The sequence below is a fragment of the Periplaneta americana genome, chromosome 2 (assembly GCF_040183065.1).
Source record: "Periplaneta americana isolate PAMFEO1 chromosome 2, P.americana_PAMFEO1_priV1, whole genome shotgun sequence".
NCBI classification, from domain to species: Eukaryota; Metazoa; Arthropoda; class Insecta; order Blattodea; family Blattidae; genus Periplaneta; species Periplaneta americana.
Window position 1 is genome coordinate 69,281,414 of NC_091118.1, and position 23,622 is coordinate 69,305,035.

Sequence of the window (23,622 nt, forward strand, 5' to 3'; positions counted from 1 at the left end):
CTCATTGTAGTATGTTTGATTGAATTCTTGTCTGCACTGAACAAATGTTAAACTTTGACTATTCCAACTACAGTAATGCAAAAGCAAGTGCTTACATAGGTATACATTAGCTGTAGCTGCTCTATCTATTTGGACCGGTCACAACTCTTAGCATGAACTGCTTATACTACGAGACCGGGCGGTCGCTCACCTCCTCTATACTACGTACATCGGAAACCTGATTGCATGCTGCGTGTGGCAATTCAACGAAGTCTAGTCACCAGTGTTCAGCGGAATAAAACCAAAGCTCTTTGTAATAGATTATGCGATCCTGAGTATCATCTACAATGTACTACGTATTGTTTATACCAACTTAGACAAACCACTTCATACTATTCACAGGAACCATGCCGTCAAGGCACCAATAACGTTATGTTTATCAGAATTGCCCACTGTGATATAGTTTTCAAAAATCTTGACGAGCTTAACTGAAACATTGAATAATAAATACATAGTTCCATTTTAAAGAAACAATGTTAGTACACATATCTCATTAATAAATAACACTACAAGGTTGCCTCCCCATCAGTATTATTGCCCTCTATCAATAGTACACCTTTTGTATGAAATTGTTTTTCATTTGGTGCTTGCGTCCGAAGTTATTTTGGGTGGCCAAGATAAATGGGACATTCTGTATATGAAATATTAAAGATACTCCCACAAACAAGACACATTCGAAAATAACAAAAAAAAATCCTATTAAATTCAGTAAAAAGACAAAAATAATACATTTAAATTAAATTGTTTATATTTATTTATTTATTTTGTAATAATTGTAACATAAATATAATATCAACAGAAAAACTTTAGTTCGCCCCTGAAAGAGTAGAACTCGTGCTCAGGGGCGGATTCCTGAATTGAAATTAAGAAGTATATAATACAATTTGTCTTATTCTACTACGCAATAAGAATATATAAATTTAAATTTACAATTTTTCAATCTTTATAAAATCCATACCGTACATAACTTTTTAAATTTAATACTAGAACTATTAGAATTGACAAGATTAGGATAGTATATTTAAATATAAATTTGTTATATATTCTTGAGCCTAAATTACTACTAAGATTAAATACTGTAGCAGTGTTGCATTTTGGTTCAAACAATCTTCAAGAATTCATACCTTTGTTTCATAACTACAAGAATACAACTCTAAATTATTTCGATTTTTATGTATGAATTTCTTTTAATACAATATAATAAATTTGTCTTATTTTAAGAACATTGAAGTCTAAAAACAATTTTTGAGATGGAAAATCAATAGGTTTATGAAGACATATTTTAATTATTTTCTTCTGTAATAAATAAAGCGGATTAAAATTGGATTTAAATAAGCCACTAAGTTGGGCCAATCGAATGTGGAACAGTTAAGTCTTAATTAGCAAGAAAAATTAGAGAACGTGACAAATTGTTCTGTTAAACATTTTATTCTTGAAAATAACAAAATATTTTTATTAGTAAATTCCGATGTGACATCATTTATTGTCTAAACAAACAAGCCAATGAATGTGATTAAATTTACACAGAGGTTATAAATATCTACAGTATTACAGTGGCTGACCTATGTTAAAAGGGCAGCGTCCCAGGCAGGATTCGTAGGGAGATGCGCGGCTCTTTCGCAACAGGGAACCATTACGCAACCGCAGTGACAACGATAAAGCATGGGACTCCAGATAACCTCTCGAAATTACGTGCTGTATCAGAACTTCGTCTGACCCGCCGCTGACCTGCTCACATTTCAGCTGGATAGCAGTGTCGGTTCCACTTAAGCACATGGACCAGCCGCGTATGTGTGAATGAACGGGAGAATCCAACACGGATTACTTTTGACGTCACTTATCGTCAAGTGGAGCTTTGCCTACGTTACAAAAATAATTAGAAGCCAAACATATTGTTCATCTAAACAACTTAATAGTCACATCAGCTCAATTGATGACCTGTGTTAATGAAGCTAGTGACACTGTTCTCGAGTTGATCATGTGTCTCTATTTATTTATTTTTTATATATTTATTTATTTATTTTACTGGCAGAGAGAAGGCCATAATACCTTCTCTTCCACTCGACCAGTGCAAAAATACATAGCAAATATAAATATCAGCAATACAGAAAACAATTATTATTATTATTATTATTATTATTATTATTATTATTATTATTATTATTATATAAAATAACAATAATAACAATAATAAAAACAAAATGAACATACGTTTAGTTACATAAGTAATTCTAATAGTTAAACAATTATAATTTTAAGTAAAGTGACGTAAGAAATGAAAGAAGGTGACATGGGAGATTAAGCAAAAAGAGCTATGAGATGAAGTTAAATATATGATGAGGAAAAGTGACGTATAAAATGAAAGAAGATGATATGTGAGATTAAGTAAAAAAGAGCTATGAGGTGAGATAAAATATATAAAGAAATAAAGTGAAGTATGAAATGAAAGAAGGTGACATGTGAGATTAAGTAAAAAGAGCTATGAGGTGAGATAAAATATATGAAGAAATAAAGTGAAGTATGAAATGAAAGAAGGTGACGTGTGAGATTATGTAAAAAGAGCTATGAGGTGAGATAAAATATGTGAAGAAATAAAGTGACGTATGAAATGAATGGTGACATGTGAGACTAAGTGAAAAGAGCTGTGAGTTCAGGTTAAATATGTGATGAATTAAACGGACGTATGAACTGAAAGAGGGTGGCATGTACGATTTTAAATGAAAAGAGCTACGAGGTGAGTTAAGTATGTAATGAAATAAGGTAACATATGAAATGAAAGGTGACATGTGAGATTAAGTAAAAAGAGTCATGAAGTGAGATAAAATATGTGAAGAAACAGAGTGACGTATGAAATGAAAGAAGGTGATAAGTGAGATTAAGTAAAAAGAGTTATGAAGTGAGATAAAATATGTGAAGAAACAGAGTGACGTATACAATGAAAGAAGGTGACATGTAAGACTAAGTAAAAATAGCTATGAGGTGAGATAAAATATGTGAAGAAATAAAGTGACGTATAAAATGAAAGAAGCTGACAGGTGAGACTAAGTAAAAAGAGCTATGAGGTGAGATAAAATATGTGAAGAAAGAAAGTGACGTATAAAATGAAAGAAGATGACTTGTGAGATTAAGTAAAAAAAGAGCTATGAGGTGAGATAAAATATGTGAAGAAATAAAGTGACGTATAAAATGAAAGAAGGTGACATGCGAGACTAAGTAAAAAGAGCTATGAGTTCAGGTTAAATATGTGTTGAATTAAGCTGAAGTATGAATTGAAAGAGAGTGGCATGTATGATATTAAATGAAAAGAGGTATGAGGTGAGGTTAAGTAGGCTATGTGAAGAAATAAAGTAACGTATGAAATGAAAGGTGACATGTGAGATTAAGTAAAAAGAGCTATGAGGTAAGATAAAATAAGTGAAGAATTAACTTGACGTATGAAATGAAAGAAGGTGACATGTAAGATTAAGTAAAAAAAGCTATGAGTTCAGGTTAAATATGTGGTGAATTAAACTGACGTATGAAATGAAAAAAGGTGGCATGTATGATATTAAATGGAAAGAACTATGAGGTGAGGTTAAGTATGTGGTGAAATAAAGTGACATAAGAAATGAATTAAGATGATACATGACTATGAGATTAATTGGAAAGAGCTATGAGATTAGGTGAGATATGTGTAGAAGTGAAGTGACACGAGATGAATTGAAGTGATGTATGAGATTAAGAAAGAAGAGCTATAAGATGAGGTGAAATATGGAATGAGGTGAGATGTGGGATGAAGTGAAGTGGCATATGAGATGAACTAAGATGAAGTTGAGCTTAATTGACATGAACTACGAGATGAAGTGAGATGATATGAGATAGTATGATATAAGACGAGATGAGATATGAGACAAGAAGAGCTGTGAATTTATACACTAAACGTGAAGTTGGTTCCATTTCAGAACATTCATCAACCCCAACCCAACATTTCTATTGACACATTATACATATTGAGGCGACTGGCATGTAGCATGCAGAAGTGCAGATATCATCCTGATATGTTTAGTGAAACTTTGAACTGATGGTGACAACAACTTACTTGTAAATATTAATATTTGCTGTTAAGCTCTAAGTTAAAATTTTTAAACGTTTGTCGGTCCAAAATTCCGGTAAACAAGAATCTAAATAATTAATTATGTCCATATTTTCCCTTGATTGACGACAGATTCAGAGACAAGAATCAATGACGGTTTATCATGCATAAGGAATTGACTTTCTCATTATGTGAAATGTGAAAATAACCCTGACACTGGAAAAGTGGTTTTGGACACATCTGTCCGTATATGTACAATGATTTCTTCAAAACTACTGGATGAATTTTGTTCATATTGACTCTATCGGTAAATTTGTTTATTATTTAACCTGGTAGAGATAAGGCCATCAAGACTTCTCTTCCCCTCTACCAGGGGAAATGATGCACATAAATTATAATAATTTCAGTAAAGAAAACTAAATGATTAATGACAACGTCACGAAAATGGAAACTGTCTAAGTAGTTAAAACTAGAGACTTGTTCAACTATTTTTACTCCTATTTCGATTTTTGTTCTTATATGCGATGTATACCTATAAAGCCCATTATTATTGTTTTATGAGTAGGAGTTTTAACATTTTATTCTTGACTCACAACACTTTCAACACTTGTATAGGCCTACCTAATATAATTTAACGTTTTAACTTGTTGAAAGTCAGTGTCGATGGATTCAATAATAATTTATTAAGTTTCAAAGAATATTGTTTTAACCTCATGTACGTAAGTCTGACTTCTCAATCGGGACTTTGTATGGTTAATGAGACAAATAAATATCTAATATCTAATACTCTTGTCTGGCACCTTGATTATTTCCTCTAGATTATAGAATTTTTGTTTTAATTGAATCGATGAGTTTGAAAACCAGTCATCTCCATCGAAACTAATTTTATAGGAGAGACAAGAAACTGAATTTTTCATTACCCATCTGATATACTGAGCTCTTTTCATTTTTTCACAATACAACATGCTTAGTTACTAAAGATTCCATTGCTATTATGTGATTTATAAAAATGTATTTATAATTTGGAGATGACTTGTTTTCCTACAAAACTTTAAAATGTACATAATTTTAGAGAGAATAATTTTAAACAAATGTAAATATTAAAAACTTTTCGTTCAGAATATGAAATAAGTGTGCTATACTAGGGCATTCGGAAAGTAATGGCAACATAGTTACTGTTGTTACTTTTGGCATTACATACTTCAAATACAGTTCCCTGCCATATCAGTAATACGTTGACAGAGCCTTGCAAGACGACGGACATCATTTGCAGCATCATTTTTAGACATCTCTCTCACTGATCGATCTAAAGCTTATTGGATGTCAACTCTTGATTGAAAGCGAATGCCTCGCTTCCACCGATCTTGCAATAGTTCGTTATGGTAGAACTTCTCTCCCAAAAGCTTCTTGTAATGCCGTGGGTTGCATTTCTTCCTCTTGCAACTTTTATTTTTATGAAGCATCTTTGTTCATACCTACTGAACATTTTTAGGGTGGTATTACTTAATATAAATCAAATCAGTCCCTATATTCACAAAATATGGTTACCTAAAGTTGTTTAATATTTCACATTTATGCAATAATCGCTCCTTTATTGTGTACTAAAAGATTTCGATGCTCACCGATAGGAGCGCTGTTTACAACACTGTTGCTCTTACTTATTGAATGCCCTGGTATAAACCTCAGATTAAGAAAACAGTATTAAAATTGTTTAACTTCTACAGTAATCGGCTGTAGAATATTTAAATCAATACTCAGTGGACAATATGAACCGTTGAGAGCAGAAGTGGTATAAGTCAAAATTGGGTAATGAGTTTTAAAGTAAAAGTTCTGTAAAGTACAGCGCAAAGTAGCAATTAATATGTCCTCCGTGCTTTCCACTGACTAACTACTAATAGTTTAAATAAATTTAATATTAATTGCTGTTTTGCGCTGTATTTTACATAATGTTTACTTTAACCCTCATTACTCATTTTTGACTTACACCACTTCTGCTCTGAACGGCTCATATCGATGTGCACGTAAAGCGTGTGGATCTTTGTGTCACTGAAACGGTGTCAATAGTTAACAAATTACGAGTAAATATGAAAAAGCTGTATGACGCTAAACTAAGTCTGTAGATTCAGAAATCTTCTTCTGGAACATAGTTACAATCTGTGGTGGGACGCGTACAAATTTCTTCGTAGAAAGACAAAAATTAAATTGGGATGTCTTGCTTTTGAAATCAAGCATCAAATCTGAAGTCACCTCCTATGACTGTTGATGATTTTATCAGTATACAGAGTATAATACTGCTTAGGAATGTATATACGGTCTTCCCTTTGGATTTTTTCTTCACGACCTCAAAATCACAGTCGTATGGTTAAACGAATGCCCACGTAGTGGAAAAAAGTGGTGAATCTCATCGAAGCGACCAGTAAGATACATTAGAAATCTCACTATAGTGTGGTTTCGATTCTGCCTGTGCAGCCATCAAAAAAGATATAAAGTATATTTACATTTTCTTTAAATTCCAACAAAAAAGAACAACCTTCATTCGGCCCTATGTTGGCCATTCTTTCATGACAGGAACAGAAGGGTGATCTATTCAATTTGCCAATTTAGTTAGAGAACAGGTCATCTCCAGGACATGATATGTTTGCAAACTAAACAGAGATTTCCCTGCTTGTTAGTTTCTATATCCAGTACGAGGAGATGAGTTATTTTCAGCCTAAAAGGAAACAAATGAAAGGCGCCAAGACTAGCACCAACTAGTTCTGAAGATGGCCCATAACAGATTGAATTATGTTAACCAGGTACTGTAAAATTTAACAAAAGAGAGACATAGGCTATAATACATATTCCGTGTGATATAGTGTCAAACGTTGTGTAACCAGGATGTGTACTAAAATGTATGTCTAACTCAGTAGAACAGGATAGTGAAAGAAACTATATTTTGTAAAAAAAAATGTGGTTTTCGGAATAATTGACATTCAACTGTAGTACAGTAAAACCTCGTTAATCTGGACTTCGCTCAACTCGAACAGGCAAGAAAACGATGAGTTTGGAAAAATTAAAGAACCTTGTTTCAAGACTTAGGCCTACTTTTACACATTAGAACTATGGAATTGCAATATTACACCTACAGCAATAAAACTAAAGAAAATCCATCAAGTTTGCAATATAGTAATAAAATTAAACTATACTTACTTATAAATGGCTTTCAAGGAACCCGCAGGTTCATTGCCGCCCTCACATAAGCCCGCCATCGGTCCCTATCCTGTGTAAGATTAATCCAGTCTCTATCATCATATCCAACCTCCCTCAAATCCATGTTAATATTTTCCTCCCATCTAGGTCTCGGCCTCGCCAAAGTTTTTTTTTTTTCCCCCGGTCTCCCAACTAACACTCTTTATGCATTTCTGGATTCGCCCATACGTGATACATGCCTTGCCCATCTCAATCATCTGGATTTAATGTTCCTAATTATATCAGGTGAAGAATACAATGCGTGCAGTTCTGCGTCGTGTAACTTTCTCTATTCTCCTGTAACTTCATCCTTCTTAGCCCCAAATATTTTCCTAAGAGCCTTATTCTCAAACATCCTTAATCTCTGTTCCTCTCTCAAAGTGAGAGTCCAAGTTTCACAACCATACAGAACAACCGGTAATATAACTGTTTTATAAATTCTAACTTTCAGATATTTTGACAGCAGACTAGATGACAAAAGCTTCTCAACCGAATGATAAAAGACATTTCCCATATTTATTCTGCGTTTAATTTAATTAAACTATACAAACAAATATTATTATCGATTACACAAACAAAGATTTAAAGTATAAGTAAGAGGCAAAAGAGTGTATTTAGATCTATGCCCTTTAAATACATCATAATAAACGTGTTTTGTTGCTATAAACGGAGTTTCAATGCACTTTCTACTGTTCTTTTAGGTTATTTCAGTTTACTCCAGACTTTCGTTAAACCGATCAACTTATCCCCCCCAGCTAGTCCGAATTAACGAGGTTTTACTGTATTTACTTTGAAGTGCTCCAATAATATTCAATCTAAACTATTTTATACGAGTAAAGTGTGTCTATATTCGGAAAGCTGTTAAACATATTCAGCAGTTAGTAGAAAATTCCTGCTTTTAATTTAGGTTTGAACACAAGAACTGCATCTTAGTTTAGACTGTATAAAGTAAATATTGATATTGCCACAGTCAATATGATATGGAACATCGATAATGTAAACGAATAGAAAAGACGTCACGTAAATATCATACTGGCATTATAGCTTTACTTTCGGCTTGTATCTCGTACAGAGAAAATATCTCAGGAAAACTTCTTACGGATGTAAATATTTTTAGCATTTATAATAACGAATAACTCCCTCCGTCTGTCTAGAAGAACTTAGAAAAATACTCAGCACACTATCAAATGAGAGTAAAATTTGAGATCTATGACTCTGATGTAGTACTGATAGGTTCTAGAGATTACCAGACCTGCTTTCGAGTTGGTAGCTTGATTCTAATGCTTCCAGATATAGTCAATAAGGTCTTCCTGAACAGATTATGATACAGAGTGAGTCAGGAGGAAAGGTACATGGTTTGAGGGGTGATAATACTGGTGATTCTGAAGAAGAAAGTTTATATGAATCCTATTGTTTCAAAATCCCCTATATCCACTTTCACAAATTGAAGGATTTTGACAGTAACTGGTGGCAAATAGAGGGAATTTTCAACTTAACAGTGACTTTTAACAAACCTTTTGCTTTAAATTTAGTGACGTTTTGAATTCAAACGATATTAATCATTAGAATTCATTCTTAGCAAGCAATATGTGGGCATAACTCAACTGTGAACAAAATGGTCTTTAGGGCGTTTTGAATCTAAAGGATTCATATGAACCTATGTCCTGTTCTTAGCGGTTTCGAAGGAAACTAATCGAAACAATGAGGAACTGGAAAAGTGCAGGTGGTAGTAGATTAAAACATTGTTCCTTTATGTTCTGTTTAATTGTATACTGTTTAATTGTGTACTTTTCCACCGTCAACTTCAATGCACTTTACAGCTCTCATACAGGGACATCATTTTATTTTTACTTCAATTTTTATTGTACCTGAGTTTTTAATGTACTTCACTCCCACCCCCTTTACTAGTAAACTTCCAACCGTTCTCCACACAGAACCAAGCGTATACAGTAAAAGTCGCCTTTCGCTCATAGTAAACACAAACAGTACTGAGTATGTTCCAGAAATATGTACGCTTTCAATATTGAATCATATTCTCGCACAGGTACTGTCGTCCGTTTGCCTACGTCACATCCCGGTTTCCCCGACCCTCTGTAAAGGCTAGTGGCTGGGCTGTCTTAGCTCTTTTCTGAAAACATTAATTTCTGTTAGGAATTGAACGTCCACGTAATATTATACAACTGTTTAAAATGACTTAAATAAAAAGGCCTTGTTAATTAATTGGCACGTGATTTCCCTCCTTTCTACGACCCTGCGACAAAACCACTTGGACAGTAGATAGCATGTCTGAGTAATTTTATGTTTTCGGATCGAGTAGAAGTGAAGATTGAATTTACAGTAAGTAAGGTACTCTTTTATAGAGTAGGTACAGAATTATTTCAACATGAGCTACTAGTACGAAGGACGAAAATGGTAATTTGAATTAGGTACAATAGTCTATAGTGCGATAATATGCACATTAGAACTGAAGCCTGTATCGAAATGAACGGCCACCATTTTCAAAATTATTGTGCTTAAATATCCATATTATGATTATTTTTCAATTTAATTTCATTCTCTATATTGTACTCTAATGTGCTGTAGACAGTATAATGTACACTGCATAATGAATACGTCCGAATGGATAGCTCAGTTCGTGAGTAAAACTCATTGTTAATACAGTACTGTATTTTGATTAATCAAAAACCTAATGAAAATTATCAAACTCAAAATTGCGATATTTCCTAGTTTACGTAAATGGATGAACTACTTTTCTTCCCTCCTATACATAGTAAAGTAATTTGTTTGTATATTACGCCAGTATCATCGAACTCCAGTAGTGGAAAGGGGTAGCAAACGGTGTTTCCGGTTCTCAACCGTTAATCTAAAGGTATAGCCAGGTTAATATTAGAAATGTTAGTAAAAATAAAATGATGTCCCTATATAAAGCTGCTGTGTTGCTGATCTGAGCTCATTCGGACATTTCTTTACTTGAACACAATCATGTAAAATTCGAGCGAAAAGTTCCTCCCTTGTTTCCACTTTGCGCTTGTAGACTTCGCTTAAGCCAACCCCACACACGGTAATTCAATGGAGTAAGGTCGGATGACCTTGGTGGCCAGGAAATCACTCCAACGCGACCGATCCAACGCCCAGGATACGTTTCATTGATCCTATCACAACTTAATATCGGTTTGGTGCGTCCGCATGTGAGTGCTGACGAAGGACATAAGACTGAAGTGTTAATTGTGATTGTAATTGTTCATTCAATATCTCTTATACAATACAGAGACTATTTAAAAGCCACGAGATGATATTTATAATTACAATTGTTTATTTAATGTATCTTTTCAACTATAAAGGCTATTCTGATATGAGGTTACACGAGTGGTAGACTAATCGTGTGATCAGAATAGAATGGAAGCCGAATTATCAAGAACAATTCTGCTACATGGTTGCTATGTTCATCACTAGAGACCGGATTTTATGTAATATGGAAATGAGAAATATGTACATAAATATGTAGCTAAAATGGCAAAATATGTAGATAAATATGTAATATATAAAAATATGTAACTTAAAATTGAAGCTCTATTAGATGTATTTTTGCACACTAATAAAAAATTACAAGTGCACATGTGATTCAACCTCATTTAAATATTGTATGGAGGAATAATTAATATTTATTTATTTTTTCATATTTTCTGCGGGCATTGATTGTGTCGTCAATGGCAATCTATACGTAGAACCACCAAGTTCAGCTCTGATCTTTTTCGTTGTGTCAGTGTAACAGGAGTTCAAATAATTTTTCCGGAGTGTTGATTTATCCGGAATATTGAAATTACATTATTTGCGGAGGAATGCTTGATACTTTGGCACTCCATGTTTATACCACGTATGTTTGTAGTAACCACTGCCATGCATAAATCTTTATTAAATTCACAGATACAGGGACATCATTTTATTTTTACTTCAATTTTTATTGTACCTGAATTTTTTAATGTACTTCACTCCCACCCCCTCTACTAGTAAACTTCCAATCGTTCTCCACACAGAATCAAGGCCGGGTATGCGGTCATAGTAAGCAGCACTGAGTTAGTGAGTATAGTGCGTTCCAAAAATATGTTCGCGTTTTCCAGTGGCGAAAGAGCTTTCAATATTAAATCATATTTTCGCACAGGTACTATCGTCCGTTTGCCTACGTTGCATCCCGGTTTCCACCGCTCGCTTCTGTTCGCCCCTCTGTAAAGACTAGTGGCTTGCCTGTCTTAGCTCTTTTCTGAAAATATTAATTTCTGTTAAGAATTGGACGCCTACGTAATCCTATACAGCTGTTTAAAATAACTTAAATAAAAGGGCCTCGTTAAGTAATTAACTGTCACGTGATTTCCCCCCTTTCTAGGACCCTGCTACATAACCACTTGGACGAACAGTAGATAGTATGTCTGAGTAATTTTATCTTTTCGGATTGGGCAGAAGTGAAGATTGAATTTACAGTACATAAGGTACTCTTTTATAGAGTAGGTACAGAATATTTCAACATGAGTTACTAGTACGATGCCGAAACTGGTAACTGGAATTAGGTACAATAGTCTATAGTGCGATAATATGCACGAAAGAACTGAAGCTTGTATCGAAATAAACGGACAGCATTTTCAGAAATGTGTTTAAATATCCATATTATGATTATTTTCAATTTAACTTCATTCTCTATATTGTACGCTAATGTGCTGTAGATAGAATAATATACACTGCATAATGAATACGTCCGAGTGGATAGCTCAATTCGTGAGTAAAAACACTTATTGTTGATACAGTACTGTATTTTGATTAAACAAAAACCTAATAAAAATTATCAAACTGAAAATCCCGATATTTCCTAGTTTACGTAAATGGTTGAACTACTTTTCTTCCCTCCTATACCTAAAGTGATTTGTTTGTATTTTATGCCAGTATCATCGAACTCCAGTCGTGGAAGGGAGTAGTAAACGTCGTTTCCGGTTCTCAATCTTTAATCCAAAGGTATAAGCCCGGTTAATATTAGAAATGTTAAAAATAAAATGATGTCCCTGTAGAAGACGAAGAAGATTCCAGCACTACTTGTGTAAGAGAACTTGCTTTTCCACTGAGCGTGTTTTTTATTTGTTACATGAAGTTCAGTTTTTAAATGCTTCTCTAATTGTGACTTCATGGTATTTGTTCCTACTTTATCGTTACTTCTTAAGGGATACACAAACTGTTAAGGAATGTCCATTTTTGTAGGGAATACGTTATTAATTTCAATTATTAAATTATTTGTATGCATCAGAGACGATGAGACAAGCTTTATAAACAATTTTGAAACGTATAACTTATGAATTAAGAAGAGGAAAAATTGATAAAAAAAAAAGAATGTGTATTCTTTCAAAATATTCAATATCCTTCAAAATATGTAATATATGCCAAAATATTTATTACGTACCGAATTATGTAAATATATGTAACTTAAAACTTTGGAATAATGATCCTTTTGGTGTGATTCGCCGACATTTTAGCTTTTCTTATAGCTACACATATAGGAACAGAATATGTAATTACATCAAATCCGGGCTCTATTCATCATAAAGTAGACAATAATTATTAAAAATTAAACTTTAGCGAATGGTAAATATGTTGATGTCACTTACCTCCTAAACACCCGGCGATGAAATCTAGCGCCATTTTTAACTGATGTTAAGATTTTCTTCGGTAGGTAAATTTTAAGGACTTGATTCGTAGACAGTCACCAGGGCGTTTCTTCGGAGTACCTGGCAAATATAGAAAAGCGACGACGAAGAAGTTTCTGCACTTTCGAAGTCTTTACGCCCCTCGAGTCGGCGAACAGCACAGAAGCAGATGGCTGTTTCTCGAATCTACAACGATCAGAATGAAGAATTCATAAGTATTATTTTATTATTAGGATTATTCTACATCACTATAACTGTGACAGAAGTAAGGTTTTCATATAAATAAGAAGAATGATATAGGGTTTGAGGTCACAATATTCGTTTTCAATCATTTTTATTTTGGATGTTTGGCAACACTTACTGTGAAATTCATCAAGTCAGAACTATGTAGCTATATCTGAGTTTTTCCCTTAACTTATTCTTCGAAATGATAGTTCCAACTTCTTTTACATCAAAAACATACAATAGCTCTCAAGATCAAGAACTGTCTACGGCGCACAGTGTACAATTTTTCCAGTCTAGGTGGACAAAAATAAAATTTCGACTTCTTTAGTTACGCATAGGTGAATATGAATTCATGTTCTTTAACATTTGAAGAATGTTGTGAGAAATAGGTTTCACTGCTTTATCAGCGGCAAACTATATTTAGAAGAGTATGAACAATGAGGTCTTCCTAACACTTCTCGCTCCTGTTCAGCCGTAGACAGAGAGACTTCCTATGTGGGTGAAAAAGAGCCAATTGTTAGTGATTTATTGTATTGTGAGACATGGAATCAGTTCAGATAGGTACGTTCTTACTAATGTAACTTCAATTATCAGTTTGTAAAGTATTTTTCTTCTTACAGAAGGTTTTAAACATTAAAATTGAAAAAAATATTATTTTAAAGTTCTCCAAATATAATGTGAGTTTTTATATAGCCGGTCACGTCCGGTTACAGCAATTCTTTTACCATTTAACACAGCATCATTTAGAGTGTTAAATCCCTGTTTTAAAGTTTGCGAGTTTTTGTGCATTTATCAGTAATTAATTTTTTTTTTTCAGTGATGGGGCATACAGTAACTGTTTCATGTTCGGCTTAACAGCAGAAAAGAATTTATTTATTTATTTATTTATTTATTTATTTATTTATTTATTTATTTATTTATTTATTTATTTATTTATTTATTTATTTATTTATTTATTTATTTATTTATTTATTTATTTATTTATTTATTTATTTATTTATTTATTTATTTATTTATTTATTTATTTATTTATTTATTTATTTATTTATTTATTTATTTATTTATGTCTATAACAGGGCAAAGCCCCAATTACAATAGACAATACAGATTTGAATAAACAAGTTTTTAATAACTTCTGAGTGTTTTAGGCCTCCAATATTATTCACATGGCATCGAACATCAGGTTAAAATACATTGGACACATTTTTATCCAACCTTAACAAACGCACAGTGAATCAGAACGCAAATCCTAGCTGGACAAACTTCTCTGCATTCTAACGGATTGTTATGAAACTTTGTACAGGCCTTACAGGTGGCACACATGTTTTGTGTACAAATTCTGATTACATTTGCACAAGAAAAACTATCCCTATATAGCGAGTGCATTTATACATAATTAATAACGTCTCTCCTATCTAACAGAATATTATTAAACTTTCTACAGAAATTACAGGTGGAATATATTTTTGCCTACAAAGTCTGATTATGTTTTATAAGAGGAACTGCCCTTTTATAGTGAAATTAATAACTTCTCTCATATATAATATATTTTTATTTTTATGAAACTTTGTACAATAATTAGGCCTACAGGTAGCATACAGATGTAATCAGAAGTTATTTCCTCTTATGGAACCGTAAATATAGTTTGTACACAAAAAACATATTCTACCTGTAACTTCCGTACAGTGTTTCATAAAAATCTGTTATGTAGGAGGCAAGTTATTATTTTAGTCTAAAACCACCACTTATAAATGGGTAGTTCCTCATCAGAGTTTGTACACAAAAAAAAATGTGCTATTTATAAGGTCTGCACAAAGTTTCATAATAATCCATTGGAATGCAGAGAAGTTATTAATTTTGTCCAGCTATTAATTTTTTTTGCACACTGCGCGGCGGTGAGGCCTACGCAGAAAGGTAAAGGAATTCTGTGGGCTGTAGGGAGTGCAGAGGCGGCCCGCTGGGGCATCTGTAGCGAGGGGGAGGCCTTAGGGCAGCGTCCGTCATTACGAAGCATTAATGATGCGGGCTGCGTGGACAGGACAGCGAGCTATCAGTAGGTACTAGAGTACGGATATTTCATCAATAACCTTAACTTTTCTATCCCTAAGAAAAGTACGAGAACTCAGAAACTTTTCGACAGCAGATATTCAAAATCTCTTTTGCCTGACTATATCTACTTAGATCTATTAAAAATGCCAATTTGTACAAGAGTAAATTTGATTCATGTCATTTATAAACTTAGGATTTTTATAATTTACAACATATTTACAATAGTTATTATTTTTGTTATTTTTACCATTTCCATTAATATTGTTATATTATTGCAACACATCTGCCATCCAATTTATTACTTACTTACGGCTTTTAAGGAACCCGCCCTCACATCGGTCCCTATCCTGTGCAAAATTTATTTTTTTTTATTTTAGTAGGTTATTTTACGACGCTTTATCAACAGCTTAGGTTATTTAGCGTCTGAATGAGATGAAGGTGATAATGCTGGTGAAATGAGTCAGAGTTCAGCACCGAAAGTTACCCAGCATTTGCTCATATTGAGTTGAGGGAAAACCCCGGAAAAAAAACCTCAAGCAGGTAACTTGCCCCGACCGGGAATCGAACCCGGGCCACCTGGTTTCGCAGCCAGACGCACTGACCGTTACTCCACAGGCGTGGACAGCAAAATTAATCCAGTCTCTATCATCATATCCCACCTCCCTCAAATACATTTTAATATTATCCTCCCATCTATGTCTCGGCCTCCCCAAAGATCTTTTTCCCCCTCCGGCCTCCCAACTAACACTCTATATGCATTTCTGGATTCGCCCATACGCGCTACATGTCCTGCCCATCTCAAACGTCTGGATTTAATGTTCCAATTATTTCAGGTGAAGAATAAAATGCGTGCAGTTCTGTGTTGTGTAACGTCCTCCATTCTCCTGTAACATCATCCTTCTTAGCCCTAAATATTTTCCTAAGAAACTTATTCTCAAACCCCTTAATCTCTGTTCCTCTCTCAAAGTGAGAGTCCAAGTTTCACAACCATACAGAACAACCGGTACTGTTTTATAAATCCTAACTTTCAGATTTTTTTGACAACAGACTAGATGACAAAAACTCCTCAACCGAATAATAACAGACATTTCCCATATTTATTCTGCGTTTAATTTCCTCCCGAGTGTCATTTATATTTGTTGCTGTTGCTCCAACATATTTGAATTTTTCCACCTCTTCGAAGGATAAATTTCTAATTTTTATATTTCCATTTCGTACAATATTCTGGTCACGAGACATAATATACTTCGTCTTTTCGGGATTTACTTCCAAACCTATCGCTTTACTTGCTTTAATTAAAATTTCTGTTTTTTCGCTCATCATTTGTGGATTTTCTCCTAAAATATTCACGTCATCCGCATAGAAAAGAAGCTGCTGTAACCCGTTCAGTTCCAAACCCTCTCTGTTGTCCTGAACTTTCCTAATGGCATATTCTAGATCTAGACCGAAGTTCAAAAGTAAATGGTATTATTATTATTATTATTATTATTATTATTATTATTATTATTATTATTATTAACATACGAATATAAACGTCAATAAGTGAATAAATAAATACATTATTATTATTATTATTATTATTATTATTATTATTAACATACGACTATAAACGTCAATAAGTGAATAAATAAATACACTACTATTATTATTATTATTATTATTATTATTATTATTATTATTATTGCCCGTCATGTTTCAGACGGCCTTCCAACGGATCTCCTCTTTCTCCGGCGTAAATAGCGGAGGCTCTACGACGTTTTATTAGCTATATTATTTATATATGCTTCATGATAATAATAATAATAATAATAATAATAATAATAATAATAATAACGAAACTTAATCACAGAATTCTTCAAAGGATGTGGAAACCATAAGTTACAATCATATTAACAGTTCTCACTGCTCTAAAAGCAACATGCGAAGGACTCCAAAATACACAAACAAGTTACCAGGGCTCTATTGCACAAAAGTAAGGTATAATGCATTACAAGTGAATTTACCTGTAATATGCACAAATTATGAAGATTGTGTTCCACAGAAGTATGGTGTAGGATAAAGTTGCCTAATTCCGTGATACGTTTTTTTCACTGAATGTCACGGGATTGGGTAACTTGCTAGGAAATTCGCCGATGTCTCAAAAGTACGTGAAAGATGCACTCTTTCGAGAAAGATGTCTGCCGCTATCGTCGAGCAGCAAAGCTTGACTGACATTCAATTTTAAAAAAGTATCACGGGATTAGGGGTATCACGGAAATAGGCAACTTTACCCTACAATGTACTACTGTATATTACCAGTACATCTTAATACTCTTTATTAGAGTGATTCTTCAGGTCAAACTTATTTGCCCTGATGATGGAACGTGTATTTCTGAAATGTTGAAAATGTTAAGTTACAACACAGAAGTCTGCTTCTCAACACAATCACATCATAAGCTCAAAAATTTATAATTATAACCCTACTTATGATCATCGACCAACTGGATACAGGTTGGCTGTGTACGTAAGTTCGTTTCGTTTATGCTAACTCTAACCGATTTTTAGGCTGATTGAAGATGTCGACCTGTATGACAAATTTAATCGTACAATTACTTCATAAAGAACTCTCCACCAGCCCCAACTCACTTGCAAGCAATCCAGTATTGTATATCAGGGAATAAGCTAGTGACTGATCTGAAAGAAGGAATACTAAGCGTTTGGAGGTTAACTTGCTGATATAACAGTTCGGAGTTACTAGTTCAGTTTGAATGTGTTAAATAGCAGTTACGTGATTCTGAAATCAGAACAGACAAACAATGTTTCATACTGAAACACAAAAACAGAATAAAAATGTAGTACTATTTCTCAGCAAGACTCAAAACAGACTTTCTTCCACTTCAGATTTTGTTGCTGCTACTCGGTCACTGTCATATTACGACTTGTGTAACATGATGTTCTTGTCCACACCTTGGGAGTAACGGTCAGCGCGTCTGGCCGCGAAACTAGGTGACCCGGGTTCGATTCCCGGTCGAGGCAAGTTACCTGGTTGAGGTTTTTTCCGGGGTTTTTCCTCAATCCAATATGAGCAAATGTTGGGTAACTTTCGGTGCTGGACCCCGGACTCATTTCACCGGCATTATCACCTTCATCTCATTCAGACGCTAAATAACCTAAGATGTTGATAAAGCGTCGTAAAATAACCTACTAAAATAAATAAATGATGTTCTTAACTAATATTTTGTGTGAAGAAATCGAAAACCGTCATTTTAAGACATTTGTAGAAAAATACATTGAAATAAAACTTCCTTGTGTAATAACACTGCGTAAAAATCATCTTGTGAAAATATTTTAACTCACGTAAGGGACGTTATGGCAGATAAGAAGATATGGTTTTCGCCAGAAACAACAGATGTAACTGGGAATTCAAAGGTCATGTTTCCGCGGGACCATAACCACCTTATAGGCGAACTACTTAGTAAACTTCGTTGGTCTGCGCATGCGTCAATCTCAAATCATTTTCTCCTTTGTAATTGTCAGCCCATAACGTAAGAAGGCGTTACTTACGTAAAGTTTCAATGAAGCAGAATATTTTCGCATTTTTTATACTTAATAATAAGTCAAAAAGTAGTAGTCAGATTCTAATAAATCAAAAAGAATGTTGAAGAATACTGTTTGCAAATTTTTAAGATGTTTGAGTCACCTCAATATAACAATTTAAGACTTCTTAATTGAGGTTTGTTTTATACTATTGTAGTGTGGGAAAAATGTTTTTCTAATAGAAAAATCAAACAGCGATAAACTGTTTTTCTTGAAGAGATAAGTGGGTAGTTGCAGTATATGAAATCGCCTAAATAGATTAAACTTTGTTAAAAAAACCCCATGTTAATAGAATGAGTCTACAAGATATTATCACTTGTTAAAGGTTTATGTCTGACTGCTCGCGGTCCGTCACGTAGCGCGTACATAAACATTATTTATCTTCAAAACCCAACAGAGCTTTAAAAACAAGCATTTATTGTTTTGGTTGGTTTCATTTACTTTAGGGACAGACTAAAACGTTTAGTCAGTTTGTCTCCAGTCTTTTCAACTGGATTTTTGTAACAGAAATTGGGTTCTCACTAAATGTAAAGGAACGATTGTGTCGCTGCCTTTTCGCAGAATATGGAAAAGACAAGTGGAAGAAATGTGTTGATCACGTTAAAAATAACGAAGAACAATATTTTTCTAGTGCTAATGTAATAGACAGTGAAACTAACAGAATAATTTCGTTAGGAGATTGTTTAACTGATAGAAGTGATGCATCAGATGACTTGCCAATCAGTAGCGACAATGGTTCATTAATGGAGGAAAATTCCGACTCCGCCTCCAGCGCAGCGGTATGGTTTAGTAACCTCCCTTAGCGGAGTTTTGCTAGTTGTTAACCTAGAGTTGTATGACGATGCAGATATATCTGATGTACATTTTCAGTTTCTACTACGTAGTTACTTCCTGGAGATTGAATTAAGTTTTCCTAGATACAAGCATTGTCTAATCAAAAGGAGAACTGTTTCATTCGAAACACTCAGATTATGTAGTTACTTAGTATTGCAATGCCTTTTAACGTGATTGCTAAGTATAGTATATAATTTCGTTTATATATAATGTGCAATTCTACAGTTCCTCCTGTTTTATTTAAATTTAATTTTAAATTTTGGATCTCTTATACTATAATTTGCTTGTATCTTTTCTTTACAATTCTAGGTTGTGATAAATTATTCGATAATGTCAAACATTTACTGAAAGCACCGTTTACAATTGTGTACAATTTATTATGCCAACCGACTGTACCTGCATATATGATACATAAGAGATACGAGAGTACGTAAACCAGCGGTGGCCAAAACTCGAACGACAGTGATTACACGCGAGAGACAGTCTAAGAAGTAAGGAGAAGGGGGAGAGGTACATGGCATGAAAACTACAACCAGTGGTGGTTCGTGCACTAGCATTGAGTTCTTCATCAACCCTGCGAACAAAAATCGCAGTAATGTCACTACTGTTATCAAGGGCCAATAAAAAATATATACAAATTTTCTTGCCTTTTTTAATATTCCTCAATGAACACAATCAGAAATCCCCTGAATTCTCTTCTGAATATTCAGTCGAAAAATGCGCAGTTTTTCAAAATTAATTAACAACTTTCATTGGACAAATTATTTCAGCCACCTTGATCATTACGCTTTTATAAAACTCTCCTTCGTTGGAAGGCTTAAGAGAACGGGCTATTTCGTTCGCCACATTTATTTATGCCACCTTTCTCTTCATAACGATGATTGAAGGCCGATTTCAGTTCTTGGAGTTTAATAGCTCGTTTCATTACTACACTAGCATGTAATATTCAAACAGTTTCTCTATATTATTATTATTATTATTATTATTATTATTATTAGTATTATTATTATTATTATTATTATTATTTATTACTATTGCTGCTGCTACTGATAAAGCTATCAGTATTGTTATTAGTATTATTATTGTTATTATTATTACTATTATTATCATTATTATTAAATCAATAACTAGTAAATATCTGATAATAATAGTCATCAAAAGGTTAAAAAAAATAAATAAAAATGGAGATATGGCGTAGTAATTATTTCATATTCAAGAGAAGATGTAGGCTTATATATTTAGGCACGTATATAGGAATTATGGTAACACATGCTGATAAATAATAATAATAATAATAATAATAATAATAATAATAATAATAATAATAATAGTAATAATAATAATAATAATAAATAGTAATAATACCTGTTATGCCTATGTATTCAGCGTAATGCCCTGTAATGTCGCTTCTATATACTATTATAATAGTAATAATAATAATAATAATAATAATAATAATAATAATAATAACAATATAATTCTATATGCTATATACTATACACTGTAATGTCGCTTCTATATACTACTACTAATTGAACCGTTGAGCAAAGCAACATATTACATTTTCTCCGACAGAACAGCGAATAAATTCCTCTCCCCATTCTGTACGAAACCTTCTATTCCTCCTCATAGAGACAGAGGGTTTGTAGAGCGACGTGGTACCGACACTGCTTACCTTCAGTACGTGAGCGAGACAGAGAGCAATGTACAGGAAACTTCCCTTACTTATATGCATATCTTTGATTACACGATGTAATCACTATACCCAGTTTGGTCACCGCTGGCGTAAACGGACCGTTTCCTCCTTTCCACAGGCTTGGACATACAATCACTGCTTATCTAATTTGAGTTAAGTGTGATTAAATACTGGGCTTTACGCATAAGTAAATAATGTTAACTCAAAAGATACATGTTCGAAAACCTTAAGAGCAAAGAGTATAGTAGATTCAAGGGATTGATGCTGCCCTTGATATTGAAGGAATAATAAAAATATTACAAACGGTATTAAAACGGAAAATTTGTACAATAATAATAATAATAATAATAATAATAATAATAATAATAATAATAATAATAATAATAATTCATATTTTCCTTAACTTCTTACCTTTTCAGATGAAGAACAAAATAAAAACCACAAGCAAAAGAGCAGCTGTCACTAACATGTCACTGCAACTAGAATTCTGAAGTTTCCATCTCTATTGAACTATGTAATATATGTTTACGCTATCAGGCAAAGAACGTCTTCTTGGCAGTATTCGTGAAGGATCAAGTGTTCAACTCTTTATATGGCAGTGTTATCAAGTGCTCCGAGATTTCCTACGAGTATAAACACAGGCTGAAGCCTGGTAATGTGAAGTCAAGCAGATAACCTCTGCTACACAATCCACTCCAATAAAACGAAGGAGCCGATTCAATTTGCATGATATTTCAAAATGTGAACTTCGATCCCAAACCAGCTTATGTGAGGCTGACAGAAGGTCTTTAACGGCAAAGCTCTGCCAAGCCAGCTCGATCCAATCATGTATTGGCAGTTAGATCAAAGCATGTCATCATTGTAAGGAACTTAGAGGCCTGTGGTGGAAAAGAGCTTGTGGAGCAGATTCTCTCTGAGCTCCATTAACATTAATTTGGATTCCACCATTGCTAAATTCCCTGCTGTAGTCCCTCTGATAGCTCAGTACTAGGAAAGTTGTACCTCATGTATACAAAGTGTAACTGAATTATTTTTTCAAAATTTGTGGGGATGTACAGTAGAGCAATGTTCTGCAACCTTTTTATACTCACGACACACCCTAGATGGGCTTAGACTCAACACGGCACACCAAAATATTAATTCCCTCAAAAACATATAATGTGACTCAGTTAATATACAGTAATTACATAATGACTGTAATTATTATTATTATTATTATTATTATTATTATTATTATTATTATTATTATTATAAAACGGAAATCGACTATTGCATTTATTAACATTATATGAACTTTAATTCACTGTAGAAAATACGCATTTTTATTACTAATATTCAAGTAAATAACTTTACTCACACATTAAACGTGATACTTGGGCCTGCTTAGCTGCACAGAGGTGGCTGATCAGTGGTGGAATCGTTGACAGTACTAGCCTAATTTCTTCATCGATGGATCTGAGTCTCTCTCTCTTTCATGTTTTAATTTTCAGTTCACGTCGACAAGCTCAGTTCACACATACCTATATGTAGTTGAAAATGGCAATAACATATTAACTGCCATCTTGGAGATAGCCGGGTATTCACTCCTTATTGACAACCAAAATGTTTCCAAAGATACTTCGAGAAGTTTCAATTTCAATTTTCTCTCTGCTTTTAAGTCTGCTAGTTTCTCTTGTACGAGTATATAATTCGGAAGATGTTTTCAATTCATAACGAATGGGTCACGAACCCAGTCAAAATCTTGAACACTCTCTCCGAAATAATTCTTGAACTTCTGCTGCAAGATTACTAAATGTTCTTCAATTAAGTCCGTCAATACTTTATTACCATCAGCAAGGGGCCATACAGTTGGGAACATCTCAACATTTCAGGCATTAACAACGTTTCAGCTATTATATGTGTTTTTTTTTTTTTTTTTTTTTTTTTGCCTTTACGATAAGTTCGGCTGCCTTATAGCTAGCTTCCTGTACTTTTTGTGAAACCTGTACCGGCATCGTCATGAGTAGACTTCGTTGAATTACCACATGCAGCGTGCAATCAGGTTGCCGATGTACGGTAGTATAGAGGAGGTGAGCGACCACCCGGTCTCGTAGTATAAGCAGTTCATGTTAAGAGTTGTGACCGGTCCAAATAGATAGAGCAGCTACAGCTAATGTGTACCTATGTAAGCACTTGTTTTTGCATTACTGTGGTCGGAATAGTCAAAGCTTAACATTTGT

General features: G+C 33.7%; 1 protein-coding gene across 4 annotated transcripts in view; it reads right to left on the reverse strand.

Moving 5' to 3' along the window:
• LOC138694319 (mitochondrial basic amino acids transporter) overlaps positions 1-23,622 on the reverse strand; it is a 59,604-nt gene that overhangs the window by 24,299 nt on the left and 11,683 nt on the right. The window contains exons 1-2 of one of the 4 annotated variants that reach the window (XM_069817924.1): positions 21,815-21,976; positions 12,985-13,209 (exon numbers count right to left, since the gene is read on the reverse strand). The exons of 1 other annotated variant lie outside the window; for it this stretch is intronic. In XM_069817924.1, coding sequence (XP_069674025.1) covers positions 12,985-13,018 — 34 coding nt within the window. In that variant the 5' untranslated portion in view covers positions 13,019-13,209; positions 21,815-21,976. Of the gene's footprint in view, positions 1-12,984; positions 13,210-21,814; positions 21,977-23,622 lie in introns of those variants that run through there. 2 more of the 4 variants (XM_069817922.1, XM_069817926.1) reach the window with 2 other exon arrangements.